The 23,780-nt window shown below is 38.3% G+C and overlaps 1 protein-coding gene across 1 annotated transcript in view; it reads left to right on the forward strand.

Moving 5' to 3' along the window:
• Positions 1 to 23,780, forward strand: part of LOC121517422 (ankyrin repeat domain-containing protein SOWAHA) — a 38,970-nt gene that overhangs the window by 12,192 nt on the left and 2,998 nt on the right. The window contains exons 3-13 of the mRNA XM_041799163.1: positions 1,755 to 1,955; positions 2,675 to 2,761; positions 10,627 to 10,683; positions 11,137 to 11,238; positions 13,537 to 13,548; positions 14,883 to 14,885; positions 20,168 to 20,254; positions 20,638 to 20,640; positions 21,597 to 21,599; positions 21,794 to 21,866; positions 22,132 to 22,227. Of these exons, the coding sequence (XP_041655097.1) occupies positions 1,755 to 1,955; positions 2,675 to 2,761; positions 10,627 to 10,683; positions 11,137 to 11,238; positions 13,537 to 13,548; positions 14,883 to 14,885; positions 20,168 to 20,254; positions 20,638 to 20,640; positions 21,597 to 21,599; positions 21,794 to 21,866; positions 22,132 to 22,227 (724 nt within the window). The remainder of the gene's footprint in view (positions 1 to 1,754; positions 1,956 to 2,674; positions 2,762 to 10,626; positions 10,684 to 11,136; positions 11,239 to 13,536; positions 13,549 to 14,882; positions 14,886 to 20,167; positions 20,255 to 20,637; positions 20,641 to 21,596; positions 21,600 to 21,793; positions 21,867 to 22,131; positions 22,228 to 23,780) is intronic.

The following is a 23,780-nucleotide window of genomic DNA, read 5'->3' on the forward strand; positions in this document are numbered from 1 at the left end:
CTTGTAGCAGCAGCTTACACCATTAAATCTGACATTTCTTGTCACCACTGGAAGGCCCTTTGATCTTTAATTTGTCGAAAATATCACCATATGAGACGAGTGTATGCTGTCAGAATGGACAACCACAACAGAGTTATAAACAACTTCCTGTTTTTCAAAAATTATGCAAATGTGGCGCCTCGCCATGCACATGCCCTCTAACAAAGGAAAATCACAAAGCATATTTCGTAATTTTCTAGCTGTCTGCCAAAGTGCAAGTCAATCGGAGAAAATACCTTGGATGAGTTAGTCCAGATGTGACTTTTGGAAATTGCTAAAAATTGCCCAGTTTTTTCTAAACTATTCAAAATGGCAGATTTACCGTTAGAGATATGGTGTCGGCCCAAGAGGCTTTTTTGTAGATCTCCCCATCTGCATGCACAATTTCAAAGATCTACCGCAAAGTGGAAGGAGAGGGCTTTAACTTTGTAAACTGTTGGGGAGGGGGTGGTATTGAGGCAATTCTGAGTAGCTGTATTAAAGACCCAAAGCATACCTTTTTTTTTGTTTTGCAAGACCGGATGCACCTGCAAAGTTTCTTAAAAATAACAATTTGTTAAGGGTCTTAAAAGTCCATAAAATGATGGTAAATGTTTAAATAATCCTTGCAGATACATTTAGGTCTAGCACCACTCTGTTCTCAAGCCCTAAGGAACAAAAACATTTTACACCTTCAAGCATTTAAAGCAGTGGATATAAAAGGTCATGTTTAAAGTTTTACTTGTAACATTGCTCACAGCCTGCCCAGTTATTGCACAGCCCTTACAGTCATTACACTGAAGTGAGCTGATAGTGTGGCAGCTGTAGCTTCCACTTCATTAACAGACTTAAAAGCAGTGTCAATTTCTACCTGATTTTTCCCGAACAAAACTTGTCAGATTTACATTAAATTGGTCAAACAAATGACCCATTGTTGCGTGCACAGTATTGTGATGCAACTGGTCAAGATCTTAAGTTTCTTCTGGACCAGATTTTATTTAGCTAAAGACTGTAACTGACCTGACTTGTGATCTGGAATAAATGGATTTAAAAGTCAGAGACATGTGAGACACAGCAGGGTCTTCATATGGAAAAGACAGACTTTTTGTGGGGGTTTTTTCCCACAAAAAAGGGAAAGCATAATTTCTTAAAATCTTGTCCTTATGTATACAGATAAAAAAAAAATCTGTTTCAATAAGTAGTTTAAAGTGTTCCTCTGAAATGACAGGTCGTTCCATTTTAAACTTTAACTCCCACCCTCCATTCTCACTCCCCTTTGACCCTTAAAACAGAGTTAGAAATGGTAGTGATGAAATCTTCCCCTACAAAATGGTACAATCCTTCAAGTTCCCGATATGTCATCTGTAGTCATCAGAAGCATACACGTCAACAGAGGCAGTGGCAATACCAGACATTGCTACAAAGAATGATTTTTTTTAAATGACTCATAGTAGAAATTACTGATTTAAATGATCCTTAGCCAAATACATAGTATCATATCGTATCATATCTTAAGGTATTGTAAATTTCTCTATCTTTTCTGTATCTTACTCTGTTTCACTCTATTTCCACCCCTTTTGTCCAGGTGGAGAAAGGATTTAAAATAAAGCTACAGCAGAAAAATTCCCTCAAAACCCACAAGTTATCATTGTCCAACCCACATGACTGTTTTTCTCTGCGGGCTCCCTTCTTCTTATCAAAGGGCATATTGTGCTGACTGTCTGTGTTTGCTGCAGAGTGAGAAGTATCTTGTCCTGAAGAAGAAATACAGACAGATGCTGCAAGACCGCAATGTGGACAAACAGAGACATTCCAGCCCGGCCAGGACTCCCGCCATGGCGTCGTGGGACTCGACAGACACCTCAGCATCTCTTCCTCACTTGAAGGAACAACAGGATGAGCCGATGGCATGTGGAGAGTCTGACACGGCTGCCGAGGTGAGTTTTAAAACTAGCTGGCTGTTTTGCCCTGTGTTGCTGATAAAACAAACTGAGCTGTGTGGGAGAAGTGTCGATGATTCAGCAACAGCTACAAGTGCTAAAACCCAGCTCCCTGAATGTGCTATCACTCCAGCACAACATGTTTACTGTATTTGAATGAGGCGTTTATATCTAAACAAGGCTGCTTTTGTCATTGTTCTATGCCTTTCCTCTTCGACTGTGCGTCAGCATGTAAACTTGGCTGCACATTTGAACAGAGGAATATTGTGGAGGAGGGAAAAAGCTCTAATCTAAGTTAGCTATGATAAGGAGAATGGAAGGTCAAAGGGCTTATGTCTGTTCATAAAGGCCAGAGCTGTTTAATGTACAGAAGCACTTTACTGTCGTGAAAATAAACACTATGTGCTGCTTTAATGCACATAATCCTCTTGAAGTACTTCTACATATTGTTCCTGCTGTAAACTTGAGCATTTAATCATAGGTTTGAAAGATTAATGCGTTTTATGCCACTGGTTTGATGTCTGATTCAAACAGGCTTTAAAGCAAACATGATGTGTCCACACCCAGATGGTGGAGAAGAAAAGAGCACTAAAGCGCCGATGCTCTGTGTGTTAGCCTCAGCAGCGACTTAACACAGATAAATGTGTGGCCTGTGAACACGAAGATTACACTTTGGCAAGTTTAAATTTTAATACATCATGTTTATGCTCCTGCAGGATCAGCAGACACCTGTCATCCAAATCCAAGAACCCTCGGAGCAAAACAACGAGGACGATGAGATGGACAAAGAGTCAGGCTCAAAGGTAGCTGATTGAGAGGAAGTTCTTCATTTCTTATAATTCCTGTTGGGCCTTTTAATAATTACAGAAGAGAGTTGCATGTAAGCGTTATGGCTTTCAAAATTCAGTACTTTCCTACTTTTTGAAGCAGTCTCTGTTATTTTCATGATAGTACTGTCAGGGCTCTTACTGACCCTCAAAAAGTCTTTGAGTCTAAAATTGGGATTTGAAAAATTTAAGCCCTTAAAAAGTCTTAAAATGTCTTATTTTCACTTGAGAGAGGTTTTAATTTTTAAATGGCACTTTGCCTAAGGCATGTCTTTATCAAGTCATTGTTTTCCGTCCAACTTTGCATGATTTTAATCATCCTTTTGGCATATATGATTGTCTACGTTACAGTTCTGCAGCCCACCAAACTATGTACAGGCCACTGTTATTTTGAAAGGTCCGCTCTGAGAAAAAGTGTAATTTTAATTCTTAATAACGAAACTGTTTCGTATCAGGTTAGCAAACCTGAAAATATGTTATAGTCTCAGATCAGATCTTAACTTTGATTGTTTAAAGTGTGTAGGAACCCTGAAAGTAGTAAAGCTTAATATCATCTTTTTCATAGGACAGATGCCTAAAACTATGATTTAGACTCATTATGAACAACATAAATATATGTACAAAATATTTATACAGTGTAGACACTGTGTAGATGTTTGTTTCCAATTTTAGGTCATTGAAAACAAGAAATAACCCGTTATTGGTTGGATAGGTCTTCTATTTTTGTTGCTCTGGTATAAAAACAGAAAGACATATTGTATGATTTTTACCAGTATCATATTACAGTTTAAATTCTGGTACTGTACCAATCCTAGTTGGGTGCAATTGCATTTAATACTCCTTTATAGTGCAATTAAGTTTTTAAGCTTGTTTCTTCATCAAAAATAGAGAACAAAATATGTAAAGGAACTTTTTGCCTCCTAAATTTAAAGTCACAAACATTAAACTTGCATGAATGATTAGCTGATCCATGCTGTGTATAACAGAATCACTCCATTGTTATTTTCTCGGTGGAAACTGTTTAAAAACCTCTGAACATTTATTAATATGCCTTTAACAAGAATGCAGCACTAGCAACAGAAGACAGACAAGGTGTGGTTGCACTAAAAAAAACACTGTAATATAAATATTCACTACTGCAGCAGAGAGATATCAGCATGATAAGGGTTTGGAAGGCTTTAAAACTGGATCCAACCATCATGGAAAGCTGTTAAACTGTTCAAAGACAACTCCCACAGCTTGCAAAAAAGTGGTATTTATGGGCAATGTTTCAGTACTAGGCCTTCATTAGGCAAAAAGTTTTTTAAAAAGGGAGGGACATCTTAAATAAAAGGTGACCACAAACCTGCAAACAACTTCTCATCATGACGTCAGATCTTCATCAAATGAATAAAAAAAACAACAAACATCAGCTTCATGGCTGAGATAATGTTATATAAGGGGGCTAAAGGTCCTGAAAGGGAGTAAATTTACTACCAATATCCAAAATTACAACTAAAAAGGGCTGTAGTGGATTTTGACCTTGACCTTGTAACTCAAAGTGTTTATGAGATATCCTGTTTACATGAATGGCCGACCCAAAAACTATCTCCGCCGGAGGCGTAATACTAAAATTAACATTAAACCAATTGTAAAGTTTGTTATTCTCAACACTTTATTGATGCTTATGTAACAAAAACTAAGGATGACATTGTTGACAGCCCCCTGCCCCCCCAACCCTGCCTGTCCACACCCACTCTAAGTAATCTTACCTAATATCAGATATTACAAAGACTACAGATATATAGAGACAAACGTTGTAGACGAGAAACCTGACAATCCAAAAATCCAAAATATTAAACACTACTGTGAATACTCCTGCAGCTCCAGGCATTTGTTTATACTTGACATCAAACTGTATAAATTATGTTGATATTAATCTGGTGGGATTACAAGTAGGTCCCAAAGGTATGCCAAAAATAGTCCTATGAAAGTGTGTGCTGCTCCCCTGAGAATATATTTGATTTTTTCTACCCACAAAAAGAACACAATGTCCATGAGCTATGTAGAGTGCAAAGGTAGAGTTGGAGATTTCCAGGATAGTAGTATCCTTCTCCTGGCCAGGATTAAAAAAGGCAATCATATCCAACATGGCTGCAGTGCAGAGAAAAGTAGCTTTAGACACTAAATATTGCTGTAACAGGACAGGATTAATGTACATTTTAGCCTCTTTGAAATATTTTTAAAAATGGCTGACCAAAACCTTCCAGGCCTTGGACATGACCAGAACAGGTGTAAAAGAGTAGCAGGGCCAGTAGAAATGCAAAGACATGTTGAACTGACATGATGATAAAATTCTTCCAAATATGCTCTATGTGCCAGTTTGAGTTGGATCAAGTCGAGACAGACACAAGAAGAGGAGTAGTTTACTCTATGTAGGGCCTTTGACCACAACTCAGTCACATCTCCAGCTCAGACTGACACTTGTCTTTAGTTTTAGAGGATAAATCACCATTAATACACAAAGTCTTATAAAAAATTCAAAAATTCCATTTGTGAGAGGTGTGAAAAAGTTTAGGAACCTCTTCCCAGGCCATATTGTAATGTTTTTAGTGTCCTTATAACATGCTCAAAATTTTTGCCAATTGTTTTTTATGTTATCTTGATAGCATTTGTTTTAAAACAATAAAATCTTTATCTATTATGTGTTTTGGTATCGCATAGTACAAAAACTTTTAAAAACATGCATTATTCCATTAAACAGGTGCTTGAGGGATGAATTAATCCATCAAAAATTGAATATAAACTCCAAAACACTGTCTAAATTGCACTAAAATCTAAAACATGTCTGTGAAATGTCATTGTCTATGGATCATCTGGACCAGTGGTTCCCAACCATTTTTTCTCTGAGCCCCACCCCCACATAAAAAACTGATAACATTATTTCCCAAAATCAAGTTGTTTCGTTGATGAAACGCCATGTTTTCTTACCAAAAGACCAATGTGCAAACTCATTCTGTGTGTTTTTATGATTTTACTTAATACGTGCAGATCTCATTTTGACAACCTCGAACCCCACCACCACCACCTGAGATCTTTCGCGTCCCCCTTAGGGGGTCTGGGCCCCAGGTTGGGAACCACTGACCTAGACAGTGTGCAAGTGTTTTCTGGCAATTTATGATCAATGAAAACAAGAAATTTCCAAATTTGGTCATTAGACTTCTATTTGTGTTGCTGCCACTATCTGTAAATGCCAATATTCATTCATTTTACCAGGAATCAGTGCTGTCGAAGTTTTTGGTTATTTCAGTTAATTAATCACGGGGTGAAAAATGCGGTTAAAACATGTATACTGATTAATCTCACTCTGATGCCATCACACTACCAGCTAAAGTAGCATTGTAACTTCAGTTGGAAAAATTCTCTGAAATCTTCATCTTTATAATTTTATGGATAAAATCCACATTCTACAGATCAACACCATCCTAGTTTCTAAAGCTAGTAAAAAGTTTTGATGCACTTCAGAAACATGCACTTTCTTATTGTTTTGTCACTATTATGATTAAATCTACCAGTAATGCAATCTCTCTCAAATTACTGACATATGTGATTAATTCCGATTAATCAACTACAAAGCCAGTAACTAACTAGATTAATTTTTCAATCGACAAACAGCACTAATAGGAATATGTTGGAGCTCAAACCAAAAGAGTTAGATTAAATTTTACATTTTTAAATTAGAGCCCCGAACCATGCATTGTTGCTTTGCAAAATAATAGCAAAGGCAAAAATGTAACATTTAAAGCAGTGATACTCAACACATGGCTCTTTGTGATGATTTATGGCCATATAATTCCCCCAGAAAACCTTAAAAAAGGGAACTTTGACTTCAGAAATTATCAATTGCAAGTCACAATAATCAGATTTTTCCCCCATACTTACAGTATGCTTTTACTGTCAAACTTTATTGTCAACCTTTATTTTTTGTCTGCATATTTCCATTGCCCATATTTGTGGGGTTTTTTTTGCCTCTTTTTTCCTTTTTTTTGCCACTTTTAATCAATTTTTGGTGTTTTTTGCCCATGTTCCCACTTTTATCCTGGTTTTGCCCCTTTTCTGCCAGTTTTTGCCCATTTAAACTACTTTTTGCCATTTCCCCCCCATTTTTATCCATTTCACCCATCTGTTTGCTGCTTTTTGCCCGTTTAGTCACTTCACTCATTTTTTGACCACGTTTTTGCCACTTTCTGCCCTTTTTGCCACCTGTAACTTTTTGTCATTTCTCACCAACTTTTGCCACTTTCTGCCCTTCTTTGCCAGTATTTCTCCCCATTTTGTCACTTTTCACCTGTCATCCTATGCTTTTTTTGCCCCTTTTCAACCATTTTTGACACTTTTCTCCCACTTCAACCAATTTTTGTCACTTTTCATCACTTAGATTGTGGCTCTTGCAAAGGTATTTTTCAACAATTTGGCTCTTTGGTTGAGCAGGGTTGAGTAACACTGATTTAAAGTATTTGTTATTGTTTGATATGTAAAACTCAACTTTGTTTCTGACAACTTTGTAGTTTACATTTCAGTGTTTTTTTTTTAACCAGATCCACCCTCTTTAAGAGAAATTAAGATGAAAGCCTCCGGGCTTAGCTCAAGGAAACAATTCAGACTGAAGTAATACTCTTGATGTTTTAAAATCTGATACTTCAGTTTCTCTGTGAGGATGAGGAAGGTCTAAGGTTTAAGATATCTTCACTAGTCCATAGAAAGTGAATTTGTAGTGCAGATGAGAGATGAGTGTTGTAAAGATTAAAACCACAGCAGTACAAATGACCAGTTCAAGGGATGCCCAGAAAAAATAAATTAAAGATGAAGTTAAATACACTAAATATAAACACAATCCATTGAATGATGCTGTTATAAAGTGCCTATTAAGACAGCTTTAAGATATCCTCACTGTAGTTAAAGTGCATCATCCAAAGGACCTTCAGGTCAGTGCTGACAGTCCAGCAGTCCCTCCTTTCCCCACCAGGTGGTGCCAAGTTAATTACCTGGATTTGTAACCTGCAGTGTGTTGGGTCTGAGTGGGAGGAGAACCTGACGGGGGAGCTGGGGGAGAATCTGCATTTAAATGAAGCTCTGTGTTATTATGTAAAGCAGCAACATGTTGGACCTCATTAGAAAGATAATCATCATCTGTGCCCATTAAAGAGATTGAGATTCAGATATGCTGCTCTCCTTGATGACGCTCACAATAGACAGATGAAATATGCTGGAGTGTGTTAATAAAGCCCTGCAATCAGATTAAGTGTGTTTGCTTAAGGTATTAGTCACACCATTGAACTTTGTATGTAGGACACGCAGGCAGGACAATTGTTTCACATTACAGAGGATACCTGGCTGATACAGCGCTGCATCACAACACCTGAGACCTAAAATCAATGGGACAGTTGATAGGAAAGAATTAAAATATCATGGTTCTAAATGTTGGGTAACTGTAAGTTTTGATTTTAATATGGATGAGAAACTTTTTCAATCTTTGAATGATTTTATATCTCACATCAAACAACAGCTCAGCTACAGTAACAATAATGTTTGTCACCTATAGATCCAGTCACATGATAATGTTTTAAGTGATAATTTTGCACAAGTTTACACAGGTATTTATGCAGGATAGTCCTGCATAATACATTATTTTAAAAGTTTTTTTTGAATTTTTGACATTTATTGCCAGATGAATCCAACTTAGCTGTCACATTATCAAGAAACAACTTCAGATCTCTTTTGTGGACCAAACAATCAGCTGTTTAAAACTACTGATCTATCTGTTAGCACTGGTTAAAAAAGTCAAATCATCCAGCTAGTTTGACTAAGACGGAACTGTTAAAATGCAAACATGTTAGTCTGACTGTAATCATACTTGAGTGAATTCTTGAAACTGGACTAACACTCCTGGATAATGCAGATGGAGATCAGTTTACTCACACACATGCACACTCTACATGTCTCCACCTCTATTAGACCAGACTGGGCTAGGTTTTCTAGACATACTTCTGAGTCTCTGTAGTGGACCCAGAAACTGAACAGCATGAATGCAAAGTGTAGCAGGAATTGCATTGTTTTCTGCCCTCAGTTATCACCTTAAACTAGAGGTAAGAAGTTCATCCCAATTTGTACTTAAAGTAAAGACTCTGTGTGACTTACAGGAGCCTATCCCAGCTGTCATTGGGCGAGAGGCGGGGTACACCCTGGACTGGTCGCCAGTCAATCAAAGGGCTGACATATAGAGACAAACAGGCACGCTCACTTTCATACCTACGGCCAATTTGGAGTCACCAATTAACCTAATGAGCATGTTTTTGGTGGTGGGAGGAAGCCACGCATGCACAGGAGAACATCCAAACTCCGCACAGAAAGACCCTGAATCGAACCAGGGACCTTCTTGCTGCGAGGCAACAGTGCCTAACCCCTGTGCCACCATGCAGCCCAAGCTTAACTATCACCCTGTAAATACTTTTAAAATCTGTTGTTACACTAAACGCTACATTATGCTGCTTCTCCAATTTTTGAGTTACAGAAAAGAGCTCTAAGAATTATAACACGATCAAATTTCTTTGATCCGACAAACATACTGGCCTCAGCCTACACCTTTTAAATTAGTTCAATCTGTTTTTATAAGGTAACACTTCCATGTTTGTGGTTGGGAGTGTTTTCCTTTATTTGCTGATCAAAATAAACCGACTGACTAAACAGAGTGTGAAATAATGTTGGCTGGGTGAAAGCAAAACTATTTTGTTAATCTGTAAGACTTTCTGTCATGCTGATATTTACAGTTAGTTATTTATTCATAATCTATTTTGCTATTTCAAGCCTGTAAAGGTGAATATTTTCTCCTTTTTCCATTATTTTTATAAGGAACAAAGAGTTTCAAGGCTTGTGGAAAATTTTGTCAAGCCTTTTCTAGCCATTTTTTGTACATTTAGACTAAATATGGACCTAATTTATAATAAAAACTAGAGAAAGGTTGACATACAAAACAATTATTTGACGTACAAAACATAGTAACTATGCCTTCAGTTTCAAATGTATACAAAATTGATGATAAATGGTTTCTAGACGTCAGTTTGTGCAATGTTGAAGGCATTTTGCCCAAACCAAATAAAGACTTGGAAAAACAGTTAACTGTATAATTAACAGTGAAAATAAAAATTGCAGCCCTTTCTGGTAACCACAATTCAAAACGCTGAATTTGTGATTTCATTCACATCTTTCATGTTAATATTTTCCTCCACTTTTTATTATTATCTCCACTGAAAGTATGCAGAAGTGGAATAGGCTGGATAAATACAACCCTCCACTTTTCATGTTCAGCACGCTGACGTGTGACAGTTTGAGCAAGAGACCTTAAAGAGCCGAGTGTTTTTACGTCATGTTTGTGTGATCTCAGAACAATTTGCAATCAAGTCCTCAAAAAAGCCTCTCCTGACTCACATAAATCAGCCGCGGTGACACTTTTACACACTGCTAGTGGAGTGTTTCTCCTGACCCCTTTGCTCTGAGATGGTGACAAAAACCCACACATGGTCTGACTGTAGGTGTGTTGTTTTTGGGTTAATTGTTAATTGGATTGTTATTCATTACCCCTTCGGTGTGAAAACGGCACCTCTGTCTCGCTGCCTCATTACCTCTCTATCTGTCTGACACCCTTTGGTCAGCTGGAAAACATCACAGCAGTGTGACCGCTGTGTCAAAGTGGATGCTGGAACATGCTGTGGGACCATTATGACTGATACGGTACAGTAAACATGGGCAGCAGTTGGTATTTTGTCAGCACTGAGTAATAGTGGTGTGTTTTTTCTGTCTTTCAGTCTGAGTCGGAGCAAGACGAGGAGAGTACGGGCAGTATGGGCTCTGCTTCTGTTGCTGTAAGTCCTTTTTATGCCTGTTTTTTTAAAGTTTTTCTGTGATTTTAATGGTTTTCTTGTTGCTCTTTTTAGCTTTTCTCTTATAAAATAAGGCTCAGAGGGTTTAAATGTATGTATTTAAGGGGTTTAGTCTCCTAAGTCTGACTTTCTTTCAATAATAGGTGGCCAATAGGGTTGGGTTTGGGGGAAATCCACATTCACTCTCGCTGTGGTGTCACATCTATCAGCCTTAATTCCCTTTAAACCATTAACAGAAGTAAAACAGAGTGCAGTGTGATCATGGGTGTCTCCCACATTGTGTCAGTTGGCCGTGACTCAGTCGTTTGTAGGAAACGGATTAGAGGTTTGTAGTTTCAGCATTATCAAAAGAGGCCACAACAGGATGTGGACAGTTGGTGTGTTTGAGTGAGTGTGTAAAGTCTGAGCCCCACCTCCCCCCACTCTCTGTTACAGCTGGATCCCATAGAGAAGGAGTGGATCTACTCTGCCGCTGGTGCTCGGGTCCCTGACCTCTCTCAGCTGCTCACACAGGACCCCACGCTGGCAAATAAGAAGGTACAACCCCGCCTTCTGTCTGCAATAGTCATATATGGTGTCATAACTCTGAAATTAGTCATAGGTGGTGTCATAACTCTGCAGATGTCTGAAGGGTCAGAAACAAAAGCAGAAGAAAGACTATTTCACAATAATATCTAAGGTCAAAATGTTAAATGCTCTAATACTTTTCATTAGCCCGTTTTCATTTAAACGACACAATCTAGCTAGAAAAAGCAACAAAAAACTCACCAAAACATACATAAAGCATCACCAGCAAACACAACTAGCAGCAAAATATTCCATTAGCTGATGATGGGAATTACAGCTCTGTTTAATGATCTGAAACTTTTGGATCAGCACAGAAATATGACCTCATTCTTGAGCTTCAAAACAACCCTTCATCTGACTTTAATAAAATCAGCCTAATTTAAGAATGTATTCACCTGTCACAGATACATTTACCTGAAGTTCTTTGGTATAATTTCCCCAAATCACAGAATTTGCTTGAACTTACTTTGCATGATGTTTAATACAAAAGTTGTAGGAGTGCTAGAGGCACCTTAATTCTGAGGTGTCTCTGATAAAAGCAAAAAGGGGATAAAAGGAAAGTGTTAAATTAAAGAGCTGGCTCTCAGAATCAGCTCATTAGTTATCAACACATCATTACTGTCCATTGGAAGTCTGCATATACTTCCTGCTCATTTATATCTTTGGAGGGGAAGGCGTGTCAAGTAGGCATTCCTGCTTTTATGGTGATATCTAGCGCTGTCTGACAGTTTATAAAGGAAAATGGCTTTAATTTGAGGAATATACTCATGGCTCTTCTCTGACTGTGTGAATGTGTGCAGTAGCAAGAGCAAAATATTAAACATGTCAGAATTCCACCAGACCAGTCAGGAGCAGCTAACTGGGACTATGAACAACTCATAATTAGGCTGAAACTTGGCCCAATATCTAACGTGGATTGGCTGAAAATCACAGCGTAAACCCAGCTTGAATAAGGTGGGATAGGAGGGGAATGAATACATCAAAAATGGCAAGATATCTACTTCAGCCTTTAGTGTGCATTTTGGTTGATTAAAAACAAGAAATTACCCAGAATTGGGTGCCTAGGACTTTTATTTTTGTTACTGTGTCAAAACTGGTATGGATAGTGTTGGTTTTCACTGAAACTGGCATCATGAAAACCTTACAAACAATAAGGCTAGCCAAATATATTTAGGAGTCAATAATAATAATAATAATAATAATAATAATTAATGAGAATGAAAGGTAAGAGTAAAACTCTTAATTTTTTTATGTCCATTGTGAACAGGTGAAGTCTTGAATGCTGTTATAACAAGTTAGAGTGAGGCATATTCTGTATTGCCTAGCTAGCTTGTATTTTACTTTATAGGTTGGAATAACAAAATTAGAAACAAAAAATATCTGAAAAAATATCAACAAAATTTTATAAGAGGAAATACTGTCATCATCAAGCTGTTGCCTTTTGTTGCTTTCTCAGTTTTAACTATTATGGTGTGTGAATTTTTGGGGCTGTAACTTCTTCTTCTTCAAAAAAAAAAAAAAAATTCTACAAAAACAAACTTCACATAAATTCATTACTTTGTACGTTAGCTGCAGCATTTTCAGTGAACACTAAGGAGACAAATATTTTAGGTTGGTTGGTGTCAGTGAGAAGCAAATTCCGCATTAGTGATGTTTGCTAGCAGGAGTGCCAGCTTGGCAATAACCAGTGTCTGATATTTGTGAACCATTTGTGAGCCTTCCCCCTTTGTTCATCATGCTTAAGGAATAAAAAGAGAACAGGAAAGAGAAGTATTAGAAATAAGACATTAGTTTTTTTCTCACTGGATCATTACTGCTGCAGAAGAAGGAGATTTTAATCCCTCTTTATCCATTCCAACATCAGCATCATGTGATAGTGAAAAATAAATACAAAGAGAACATTGCATGCACATGTGAGAATTCAGTTTGCTCCCATTTGTCCCAGGTCTTAGAGGCTAATTCTTTATGCAAACATTAAAACTTTAAAGAGACTTTGAAGTTCTTAGTTTAAATCCTATGTTTAGTTTCTTTGCTTCAATTGTTGGACACTGAAATAGTGATGCTGCTCTTTTCTTCGACATCAACAATCACTTTGAGTCTGCAAAAGTGCAGCTGCAACTGAAACAGTAAAAGAATCAGAGAGTTGTAGAGTTACTCCTTAGAATCACTTGGAAAATACTATTTCTAAAAAACCTGTTTTGACCTGTTTTTTTGTGTCAAAACTGATATTTTCTCTCCTGTTTTTTTCCTTTTGTTGGGTCACACCAGGACTTCACTTCGGTGAGTATTTGCAGACTGAATGTGAAATTTCACTAACTTCTAATACTGTGCTGGATGTCTGTTGATGTGACATGACTTGACATAAAGTTAAAGCCTCTTATTCTCTCATTTTCACACGCTTCGGCTCCTGACTGTGACCATGACGGCTCTCACCAGGGGGTAAGTTTCATTATTCTGTCTGTAGCTAGTGTAAAACCACTTGTTAGAGCAGAAGTTCATGTGCATGTCAGATTTCAGCTCTTCGTCTTTGTTTGTGCAGTTCAAAGCACGATACTAAAACTCTTCACTCACAGACCTGCGTTTTGCTTGTGTAACTTTCACAAGCTCATTCTGTCGAGATTTTCCCCTTAATCGTATTCTGAGAACCGTGTGTTAAAACATCCAGATCATGCATTTCAAAGGTCCACTATCAAAAGGATTATGAAAGATAGCTTTTTAGCTCCTGTGCCCCCCTGACAACCCAAATCCTTTTATTTGTCTCCCTGTGCGCTTAAGAGATTTGAGCTCATGTTTGTTGTCCCTCCCCTGTGTCACAGTTCTCACACTGTCCTGTGGCCGTGGCAGACCACCTTCTAAGAGCAGCCCTAAGCCTCCGCCATCCCCACCCGGACAAGATAGCACGGCCGCCATTGAAGTGTAGGGCGATGGTGGGGGCAGATTAAGGAGAGTCTTAATGCCCCACAAAGACTTCACCCACTTAAAGATAATCTGAAAGTAATAGAGCAGGCTGGGATTAATTGTAGAACAATGCAGGTTGTGTCCCTGGGAAGGTGCTAAGTCCCCCTCAGGCCTCTTTGATGTTCCCTGTAGCCTTCAGCCTTTCCCTGTTCAGCAGAGGTGGATGCCTTCACACCGATAGCGTACGGAGATAACTGCTAAAGTCAACAGACTTCTAAACTTTTGAGTCTTTAAATCCAGGGGTTATGATATTTGATCTGCATTTATCGTGTCTAGACATAGCTCCAGAGAAGTTATTTTAAGTATACCGTATGCCAGGCTCTAAATCACATGTTTGACCAGGACTGAAGGATTACTCTTCATCCTGGGTGGACTTAAGTGTTTCCTGTTCCGACCAAATGTTTGGCATCAGGTGGTTTTGGAGACATGTACTTCAAGCTGTGGTTTAAACATAAGTCTGCCTTGAAGTAAAGACAGGTCAGAACAGCTAGAGCTCACCATAAGCCTGATTCATACCTCAGAGATCAATCTATGTCACAGAGTAACTTCAGTCAATACACCTTGGCTGAAACTCCACCTCAATCTCAAGAATTAGCCTTAGTAATAAAATCAGTAAAGTCTTTGTTGTAGCCTTTCAGTCTTGGCCTTCACTTCAGTTTGTTTGGCCTAAGCTAAAGCCAAAACCTGTGTGTTAACATTTGACCATAATCTTAGTCTGAGCGTTAGACATAAGCACATCTATAGTCTTTACAGGTTACTTTAGCCATAGCCATAGACTTGGCCAATAGTAACCATTGCTTCAGTCAGATCCAAATCACATCAGTGACCTTAGCATAACTTGTGCCCTTACTTTAGCTGTAGTCTTAACAAGGCTGAGCCATTTGCACAGCTGTAGCCTTAGCTATAACAACAGTAGAATTAATTTTAGCTGTTATCTGTTGTCTATTTAGCTGTAATCCTAACTCTGGTAGCCTAGCCATTAGCAAAGCCATAGCCTTAACTGCAGTTAGCCTTAGCTGCTATCTTAGCCGTATTCTTAGCCATAGTTTCAATCATTGCCCAAATCAAGTAACCTTAGTGCTCGCCTCAGCTGTAGCTTCAGCTGTAACTTCTGAAAAAAATCTCCACTGATCATAACTTGGTCTACAACCTGCAGTCTGCAGCCTCAGCCAGATAATAGGTGAGCATTACCTGTTATTTTGGCCATATGTTTTGATGTAGCCTTTGTCAGTACCTTAGCTTTAGCTTCAATGGAAACCAAAGTCATCGCCCTAGCCTTAACCCTAGCCTTAGCCATACTCTTTGACATAATTTTACTTTAACCTCAGCCACAACCTTGGTGGTAACCTGGACCGTTACCAGTGCTCTGGTTTAGCCATAGCTGTACCTGTTACAGCAGGTTAACCTTAGCTGTTAGCATTGTGGTATCTCTAACATCAGGTTTAGCTTTGCCCATAACATCAGCTGTAGCCTTAGCAATTTTTAGTTATAGACATATCTTAAGTCATAAGCTTTGCTATTAGCTGTGGCTTTAGCTGTAATTTCAGCCCAAACTTTGGTGCACCATGGCCCCTAACCTTCACTGCAGCCATACATATCCTCACATATCCTCAATTTTCACCATGAATTTAGGGTTAGCATTAGTATTGTTGGCAAGGCGATGTGTCCAATGCTGATGTGCTGGCAACAGACATCTTGCGTGCTTTCCTGGGCCTGATCTAGCTCTGCTGGGTGCCTGGGACCTGGTGGGTTGGACCAGGCGTCAAGGGCTGCCACATGAAGTGTGGAAGGGTCAGCTGGGAGTATACCTAGAGAGGTGGGGCATGGGCATAGCAAAGGCATGGACATTGGCCATCTGGGGGCCTGTACTGGGAGCAGCGATGAATCGAAATGTGCTCCCATACCTGATGTGATTTAGCCTTAGTCCTATAAACTTACTTTAGCTGTAGTCTTTTCTATAACAACAGACATGTTTTTTGGTATTATTTTAAACATAACTCCAGTTGAAGCTTCGACCATAACCTTAGCCTCTGCTTTAGGTATCTTGGAGCCTTAGCAGAAGCCTGATGTGTACTATCCAAGTGTTATAGCTACACTTGAGTACCGCACTGACACAAATAGCAGCAATTGTAAGCAAACTGCTACAGTTTGTTGGCACCCTCATGCAGCTTAAAATCCAAATTTGTATTGCCAGTTTCAGATTCCCAAACATATCTCACTCCAACGTCTCCTTTTCTCTCTCTTCTCTTCCTGGTGTGGTCCTGTGCTCCTGCTGTGACGGACTTCCTCCTCCACACAGTTTGTAAGTACATCATTCTCCCATCACTCCTCTCCGTCTTCCTCCTCATCAAGTGTCACAGCTCACTGGCCATTGTGTGTCCTGTCCATGTGAGCCCTCTTTAGCCACCGCTTCCCTCACCGGGGAGCGCGTGGCGGGGACAGAGACGTCCCTGAGTGATTGGACAGGTGAGGGTGGTGGGATCGAGGGGGGGGTTCACCGCAGTAGTCAGGAACAGAAACACAGGAAGGGAAGACGCTGCATCCTGTTCAGCATCGTCCATCACTTGTGCCCACCGGGAGACCCGCCGAGCTGCCTGTCAAACAGTGCCTCAGCCAATCTGTCTTCAGATGTGACAGCGGGCGGACAAAAGAGACAGAGATACTCCAGCCAGACAGCATCTATCACAATCTGTCTGCCAGACGCTCGACACCGAGAGGTGTAGCTACATTTCGCTTTACTGCCGTCCATTTAGCTGCAGAAATATTTCTCCTGCCAGCAGCTGGACTGGTTTGTTGCACAGCGATTAGCACAATTAAGTCCATAGCTCTAAAACACAAAAGGATTCCTGTCCTGTTCACGTACCACGTCTGCCCTTACAACACTTTCAGCTGCTCTAAAAATGTTTCAAGAATCCTGAAGATTTTTTTGCATGTGTGGGGAATAAATCTGTCCATCACATGGAATTTGTGGATTTTTAACCTAGTTCCAAATTTTCTATACAACAATCAGAAAAGAAGAGAACATTATATTCCACATTAAATCAATTAAGCAAGATCATACTGTTACGAATTTTCAAAAATAAATCTTCTGTCTGTTTAGAAAATAGTCTACATTTTTGGAAAGTGATTTTAAGGTTTCCTTTCATGCAGTAAAAGTTGTCTTTTCTTATCCAGAGGTTTGACATTTCCTTCTGAATGTCTGAACGTTTGGTTTAGAACTTTTCTTAGATCACAGAAAACACTCCTTACTTTTCCTCTCTGCAGCTTTCACTGTTCAATAATTAATCCATCACGAAAAAAGCCTGTTCTACTGTTATGCAGGTCTGTGATGTTGTCCTTTTTTGGCTTTTTCTTTTTTGTGAAATGTCTTTTTATTATTATTGTACAGTTCTTTCAAATTTCTGAAAGGCACTTTATAAATAAAATGTATAATAATAATAATAATAATAATAATAATAATAATAATAATAATATTATTATTATTATTACTAGTAGTAGTAGAAGTAGTAGTATTTTCATTTTGAGTAAGTGGTAGGGTTTAATTCAGGGAGAGACTGAACAAAGTTCAACACATCCAAAAATATTAGTTTTCACTTTGAATATTGTTTGTGGTAGTGGCTCTTACTTGTTGGATCACAGGGCTGTTTTCTATGGAAGCCCATTTCTGCCAAATAAAAAAGAAAAAATGTTAAAGTAAGGCAATTCTCGAAAAAAAAAATCCTTTTATTATGAGACTTTTTATCTCATAATTTGAGATAACGCAATTTAAACTTTTTATCTCATAACTATTACTTAAGATTCTTCTGTTTTTTTGTAATTGTCTAACTTCCACATTGTTCTTTTTAAGTGGCAGGGATGGGCTTCCATAGTTTTCAGTTGGTTCAGAATGACTGCCTGAAAAAGAAAATTGTGGCAAAAATGCTAAGATGTATGGAAGCCCTAAGCAGACATCTTTCCCTCTATTTTATTCAACTCCATTATCCATGATAATAAGTGCGTTTTGGTTGTTTCTGTGAGATCCTGACTTATTTACCTCATTATCTTGGGATAACAAATCTGGTTTTCCCATTACCATGTGTTTTTTTTAATGTATTAAACCAGGAGAAAACCTCATTGAGATTAAAAATCTCTTTTTCAAGAGTGTCCTGCAGCAGCAAACAGGTTTCTAGACAGACAAAAAAAACAGTCATACACAAATAACATAATAGAAGATATGTAGTCCATATGCAAAGGCACACGATAACAATTTAAGCAGCAAATATTTACCAGAATTAGCCATATTTGTGAATTAATCAAGGCAGCTGCAGCCTTTCAACTTGCTCTGAGAAGTGTCCAATGAGATCAGTTAACTGAGTTTCACCTCAGATTAAATTCTCAAGATCTTCATTAAAAAGAAAATACACATGCATGTCCTCTCAGGGATTCTGTCATGTTGTGCTGTTAAACTTCTTGCCCTGTCTATTTGTTAAATCCTGTGTTTTGTTCCATCTAAGGTCCAAACTGCAGCAGTAGTTGAAAAATCTTTCACAAATTTGGGCTGTGATCTCTCTTTAAGGGAGTGGTGGCTCCTGAGGCTAGATCAGTTGTAAATTACTGATTTGTCCTAAATAAACCTAGACTATAAACTTATGAGTAAACTGTATTTTTTGGAAAATTGAGATTTTTAAACATGAAAATCTAAAGGTTCTCTTCAATTCCTCTGCAGTTAAAACAAAAATTAAAGCAGCTGTCAGAACACTTAGTTTGTGTTAATGTTGGTGAGCATTTTGTAAAGAAAATGACACACCTTTTATTTCCATACTGCTCATACATACGCAGTCATCTCAAGAATAAAAACATGCTTCTGACTTTTGATAGTCAACCATATCACTCACTCTGTTGCCATCTCAAGATAAATAAATCAAAATAATAAAAAAAAATACTAAATTTACTGTCATTATGGGAAAACGATATAAATAAAATGTTTGCATGTCTGCTTATGTTAATATCAGATAAACTGATGGTATTGTTTATAAAACTAAAAATGCTTTACAGATTTTAACTTGTTCCTTCATGTTAAAGACAATTTCAAAGTCCTATGAGTGTCCTAGGCCCAGCCCACTCCCACAAATGAAGTATCTGTTATTGATTATTAGCTCTGTATTTTTGCAGTCCGTCTTCTTTTCATGAGCTAACAAAATCAGTTTAATATCTTCCAATCTGGTACAAAGGTGTCATTAATAAGCAGCCTAAGTTAGCAGCCCTTTAGAAAAAAACTCAATAAAAACGAGAGGTTAGAAGTGTTTCAGCCATCCATGGTTAATAGTTTGATTCACTGTGCTCAGGGTCAAATTCTAGTACATGTGGTAACTTGGCCGACATCTGCACCCGCGCTCTACTTTCACCTGTTGATGGCTCATAATTACACAGCTTAACGTGTGCAGAGAAAACTGCAGAGATCACAGCTGTGGTCCAACAGGTGGATGTGGTTTTTGTTGTATGTACATATGTATGTTATTTTCACGTCTTTGTGTGCGGACGTGTGGGTGTATCTCTCACACTAGTGTCCCGGGGCCCCGTGTTCCCCTCCCTGACGTGTGCTGACAGTAGTGGGTGATGTCTGGGTGGGTCTCCACTCCACAGGTCACACTAACATCATCAATCTTCCCCCTGGTGACAAGCGGCCGGGCCCCCCGACTGTGGGCACAGTGCTGTGTTGTTTTGTAATTAGGCTCTGTTAGATGGCAGGAAACCATCCCTCCAGCTCTCCTTCTCACTATCCCTCTATCCGTGCACTCCCCTCGGTGCACAGCTGGCTCTCTGCCTTCACGCGGCCAATGAGAAGCTGACCTGTTCAGCTTAGAACACTAGTAATTATGTTACAGAAATTACAACGGCTAACAATGATGCACAATGTAGAAGAAGAATGACTGACTCTTTTTTTTTTTGTTGTTTCACACAGACAGCTCTGCACTGGGCCGCTAAACACGGCAGTGAGGACATGGCTACTCTGGTGGCTAACGCTGGTGCTGACGTCAACACCAAATCAGTGAGTGCAGATTTATTTCTCCACTTTCTTCAGTTATTTAAAATGGTACTCCAGCTATCTGAATATACTGAACACTTAGATAAATATATTTTTTAAATAACATGTTTCCTCCCCAAAACATTGTAAAAATAACATTAATTTACTAGTTTGTAATTAAAGCAGCAAAATCAGTGTTTATGTGGTAGAAAAAAAGTATGCATGGGTAATCTTACAGTATTTGATTGGTGAATAAGACAGTGATAAAATTGCATTGAATTAGAGGTTGAGTGCCTAATCTGACATCCTGCATTTCCCATAATGCATCACACTGACACTTGCCTCTTTTTAAATCTATGAATCTCTCACTCAAGGTTTCGTTTATTTGTGGTTGTGTAAAAACAAAGCATGTTCATGTAGTTTTCAGTCCATAAACTGGCATAAAATCATATAGATGTTAAAATTTTATAATTTTACAAAAAAGCTAGGATATAATAGTTATTACTATTAAAAAAACATACAACAACTTTGTCTGTGATTAGGTTTTCCAGTCATTTTTGTCCTGATTTTATCAGACACATCAAATCAGCCATACTTGATCCAGGTCATAAAATGTTTCACATAAAGTTTTCTTCTTTTGAAAATGAATATAAAGTTAAATTTCCACTTTTTCTATTGTGTTGTTATATATATTATATATATAAATAATTACTTCTTTTGCTGTTGTAGCTTGAAATATCTCAATCCCAACCTAAGAACACCCTGAAGACATCCCTTAAATTATTTTCTCTCAGGGTAAAAACGGTAATTTCGTGTGTAATGAGCAAACAGATTATCAAACAAGCCAAATGTTCCTTTAAATCTACTTTGATAAGCATGCCTCTTTAAAATCTATGTTAACATGCAGCTGTCCTTGTCTGACAAACACAATCACTGATTTTTTGTGCTTTTCTTCTGTCTTTCAGCATGTGAGTACCCTGGTTTTCTGAAGGAGTGTCGGTCATGTACAGTAAGTCTTTGGTTCAAACATGGCTGCTGTTTTTTCCATCCTTTGTTCCTCTCAGTGATGTAATGATCCTAAATGAAGAGTGTGAACACCCAGCTGTGAAAATGTATTACAGCAGCACGTGTTGTCGGGCTGCAGGAGTGCTCCGCTAATAAATCATATCATGTCACGTTAATTGTTTCCCAAAACAGTGCGTCTATGTGCCAGCATGCACAACCCAACAACGTCGCAATTTTTAGGGAATTACTAAGCAATTATGTTTTTATCATTATCTGGTGTTTCCATAACCTTTGCTAATTTGTATGTTTTTTTTCTCTCTGGCTGTTTTTATTGGCTATGTTTGGGCCCGGGAACCTGCAGGGGGTAGGTACTAAACCCTCCAGCTCTTTGACACAGAGCTCAATGTTAACTGCTTTAAACCTTTAAGTGTCAGATATGAAGGCTGTTTTGCATACACTGCATTAGTTATTCCCCTTAAAGAGAATTACAACAAATAACCTGATTCAAGTTTTGCTTTTCTTTACTCATGTTTTTTCCCTCTTGTTTCTGTTCTGCAGGGATACACACCTTTACATATTGCAGCATTACACGGTCATCAGCATATCCTAGACCTGCTCATAGGAACATATGGTAAAAAAAAAGCCCTATCATTCTTATTTTAAAACAATTACTAGCTAGCCTTTCACAAAATTCAAACTTCAATGTAAGAGTTTGGCTTCACAGCAGATTTGCATTTAATCTGTTTCAGTGTGACAGCAGGGAAAAATCCTTTGTTTTGTTTACTGTTGGATCACTGGGCTACTTCTGTTCCTTTGGGTGTTAGGTGTCAGTAAAGTAACTTACTGATTCCTCAGGCTCATCTCGTTTTTCAAAGATTTATCTTCTTTTTTTTAAGGTGCTAAAGAAAACTTAAGGGACTACAGCGGCCACCTTGCCTGCCATTACTTAAAAACTAAAGAACAAGAAGCTCCAGAGGAAGACAGCGAGCTGCGTGAGTGCCACATACCTCTGCTATTATATCATGGATATTACCTGGTGTTTAAGTAAACACTGATGGATTCATGCCACATCTTTTATACTTGATTGCATTTCTATCCTTGGTCAATTCTTTAACTTCACAGGTCAGCCTGTGAAGCTGCTAGTCGCTGTGGTTTAAGACATGTTTCAGAAATTAAGGATTGCACTTACACAAGGCAATCCATACCATGCCTAAGCACATTTGACCCTCAAAGTGGGGTCTGTTTGATAAGTCTGAATGCTTAGTACCAGTCACTTGTTTGGTCCTGGCATAGATGGATGAGATGGGCTTGGGCATAGTACAGTTGCTCATGCATGAGCACAAGCATGAGTATGCAATGCAGACGTATGACACAGAACTAGGGCTGAACGATTTTGGAAAAAAATCTAAAGATTTGATATGCGATTATTCCTTAACTTTCTTTTATTCCTAAACAAGGGCTAAACAATTCAAATTCTGATGATTTTGACTCATTGCAAATTAGACAAGAACCGTTGCATTAAAGGGTTTTTGTCATTCTTATATTTAATAAAAAAAGACAAAAATTAGGATTTTTTTGTTGACGATTCTAAAAAAATGGCACCTGAATGATTGCACAATATGTCCTGCATAACATCACTGCTGCAGCAAAAAAAAAAAAAAGGTTTAGAACTAGTATGTTGACACAATTTCAGGTCAAAGAAATATTGCACCTCTTGCAATTTGAAAATTGCAGCAGGCCATATTGTGTTTTAATCTTATTTTCGAGTAATTGCCCAGCCCTGCATAGAACCAATGCAAATCAAAGATTTGCAACTGGAGAATTTTAGGACTGTTAGGGGCCACAAAGTGAGTAAAGCTACAGTCATGTTCTGTGGTGCTCCTCATTGTGCTAACTCTGAGACTATGCTTTTTGTAAACAAAGCCATGCACGTGTTGTATTATGACGTGATGACGTTGGTACAAGAGGTAACCATGCAGAGGAACGGTTGTGCCTGGAGCAAACTAGCCAGTGAGGGAGAAAGGGGGAGGCAATCATGCTTCATTATAGTATGGGGGGCAACTGGGCCTAGTGTTAGTTCTTCTAAGTTCCTTCTTACCTATTATAGAAATAATAGCATGAAAACATCTGATTGGAAATTGACTCACAAGTGAACATTTGTAAGTCAAGACATTGCATTGTTAACTGAGGGAAATTTGACCAAACTGGAATTTAAATACATTTGAAAAACAAAAACATGCTTCTTAAAAGGCATTGTTCCACATTTGGGAAATTTTATTGTTTCGATAGAAAGATTAGAAACTCTAAAACATTCTCACAAATATAGAGGTACAGCCATTGGCCAGTAAGCTATGCAAACAGATAGTAGAGATTGACTAAATCTACATCAACATGTGTCATCATAGCTCAGTAATTCACACAATTAAATAGTTAAAGTTTAAAAATAGAGGTGGTAAAAATAATTTTTATTCCATGCTACTGCTGCTTCATCTGGTTTTCATTTTAAAATAACTATTCCCTAGCTTTGGTTTCACCTTAAGATGCA

The sequence above is a fragment of the Cheilinus undulatus genome, linkage group 11 (assembly GCF_018320785.1).
Source record: "Cheilinus undulatus linkage group 11, ASM1832078v1, whole genome shotgun sequence".
Taxonomy (NCBI): Eukaryota; Metazoa; Chordata; class Actinopteri; order Labriformes; family Labridae; genus Cheilinus; species Cheilinus undulatus.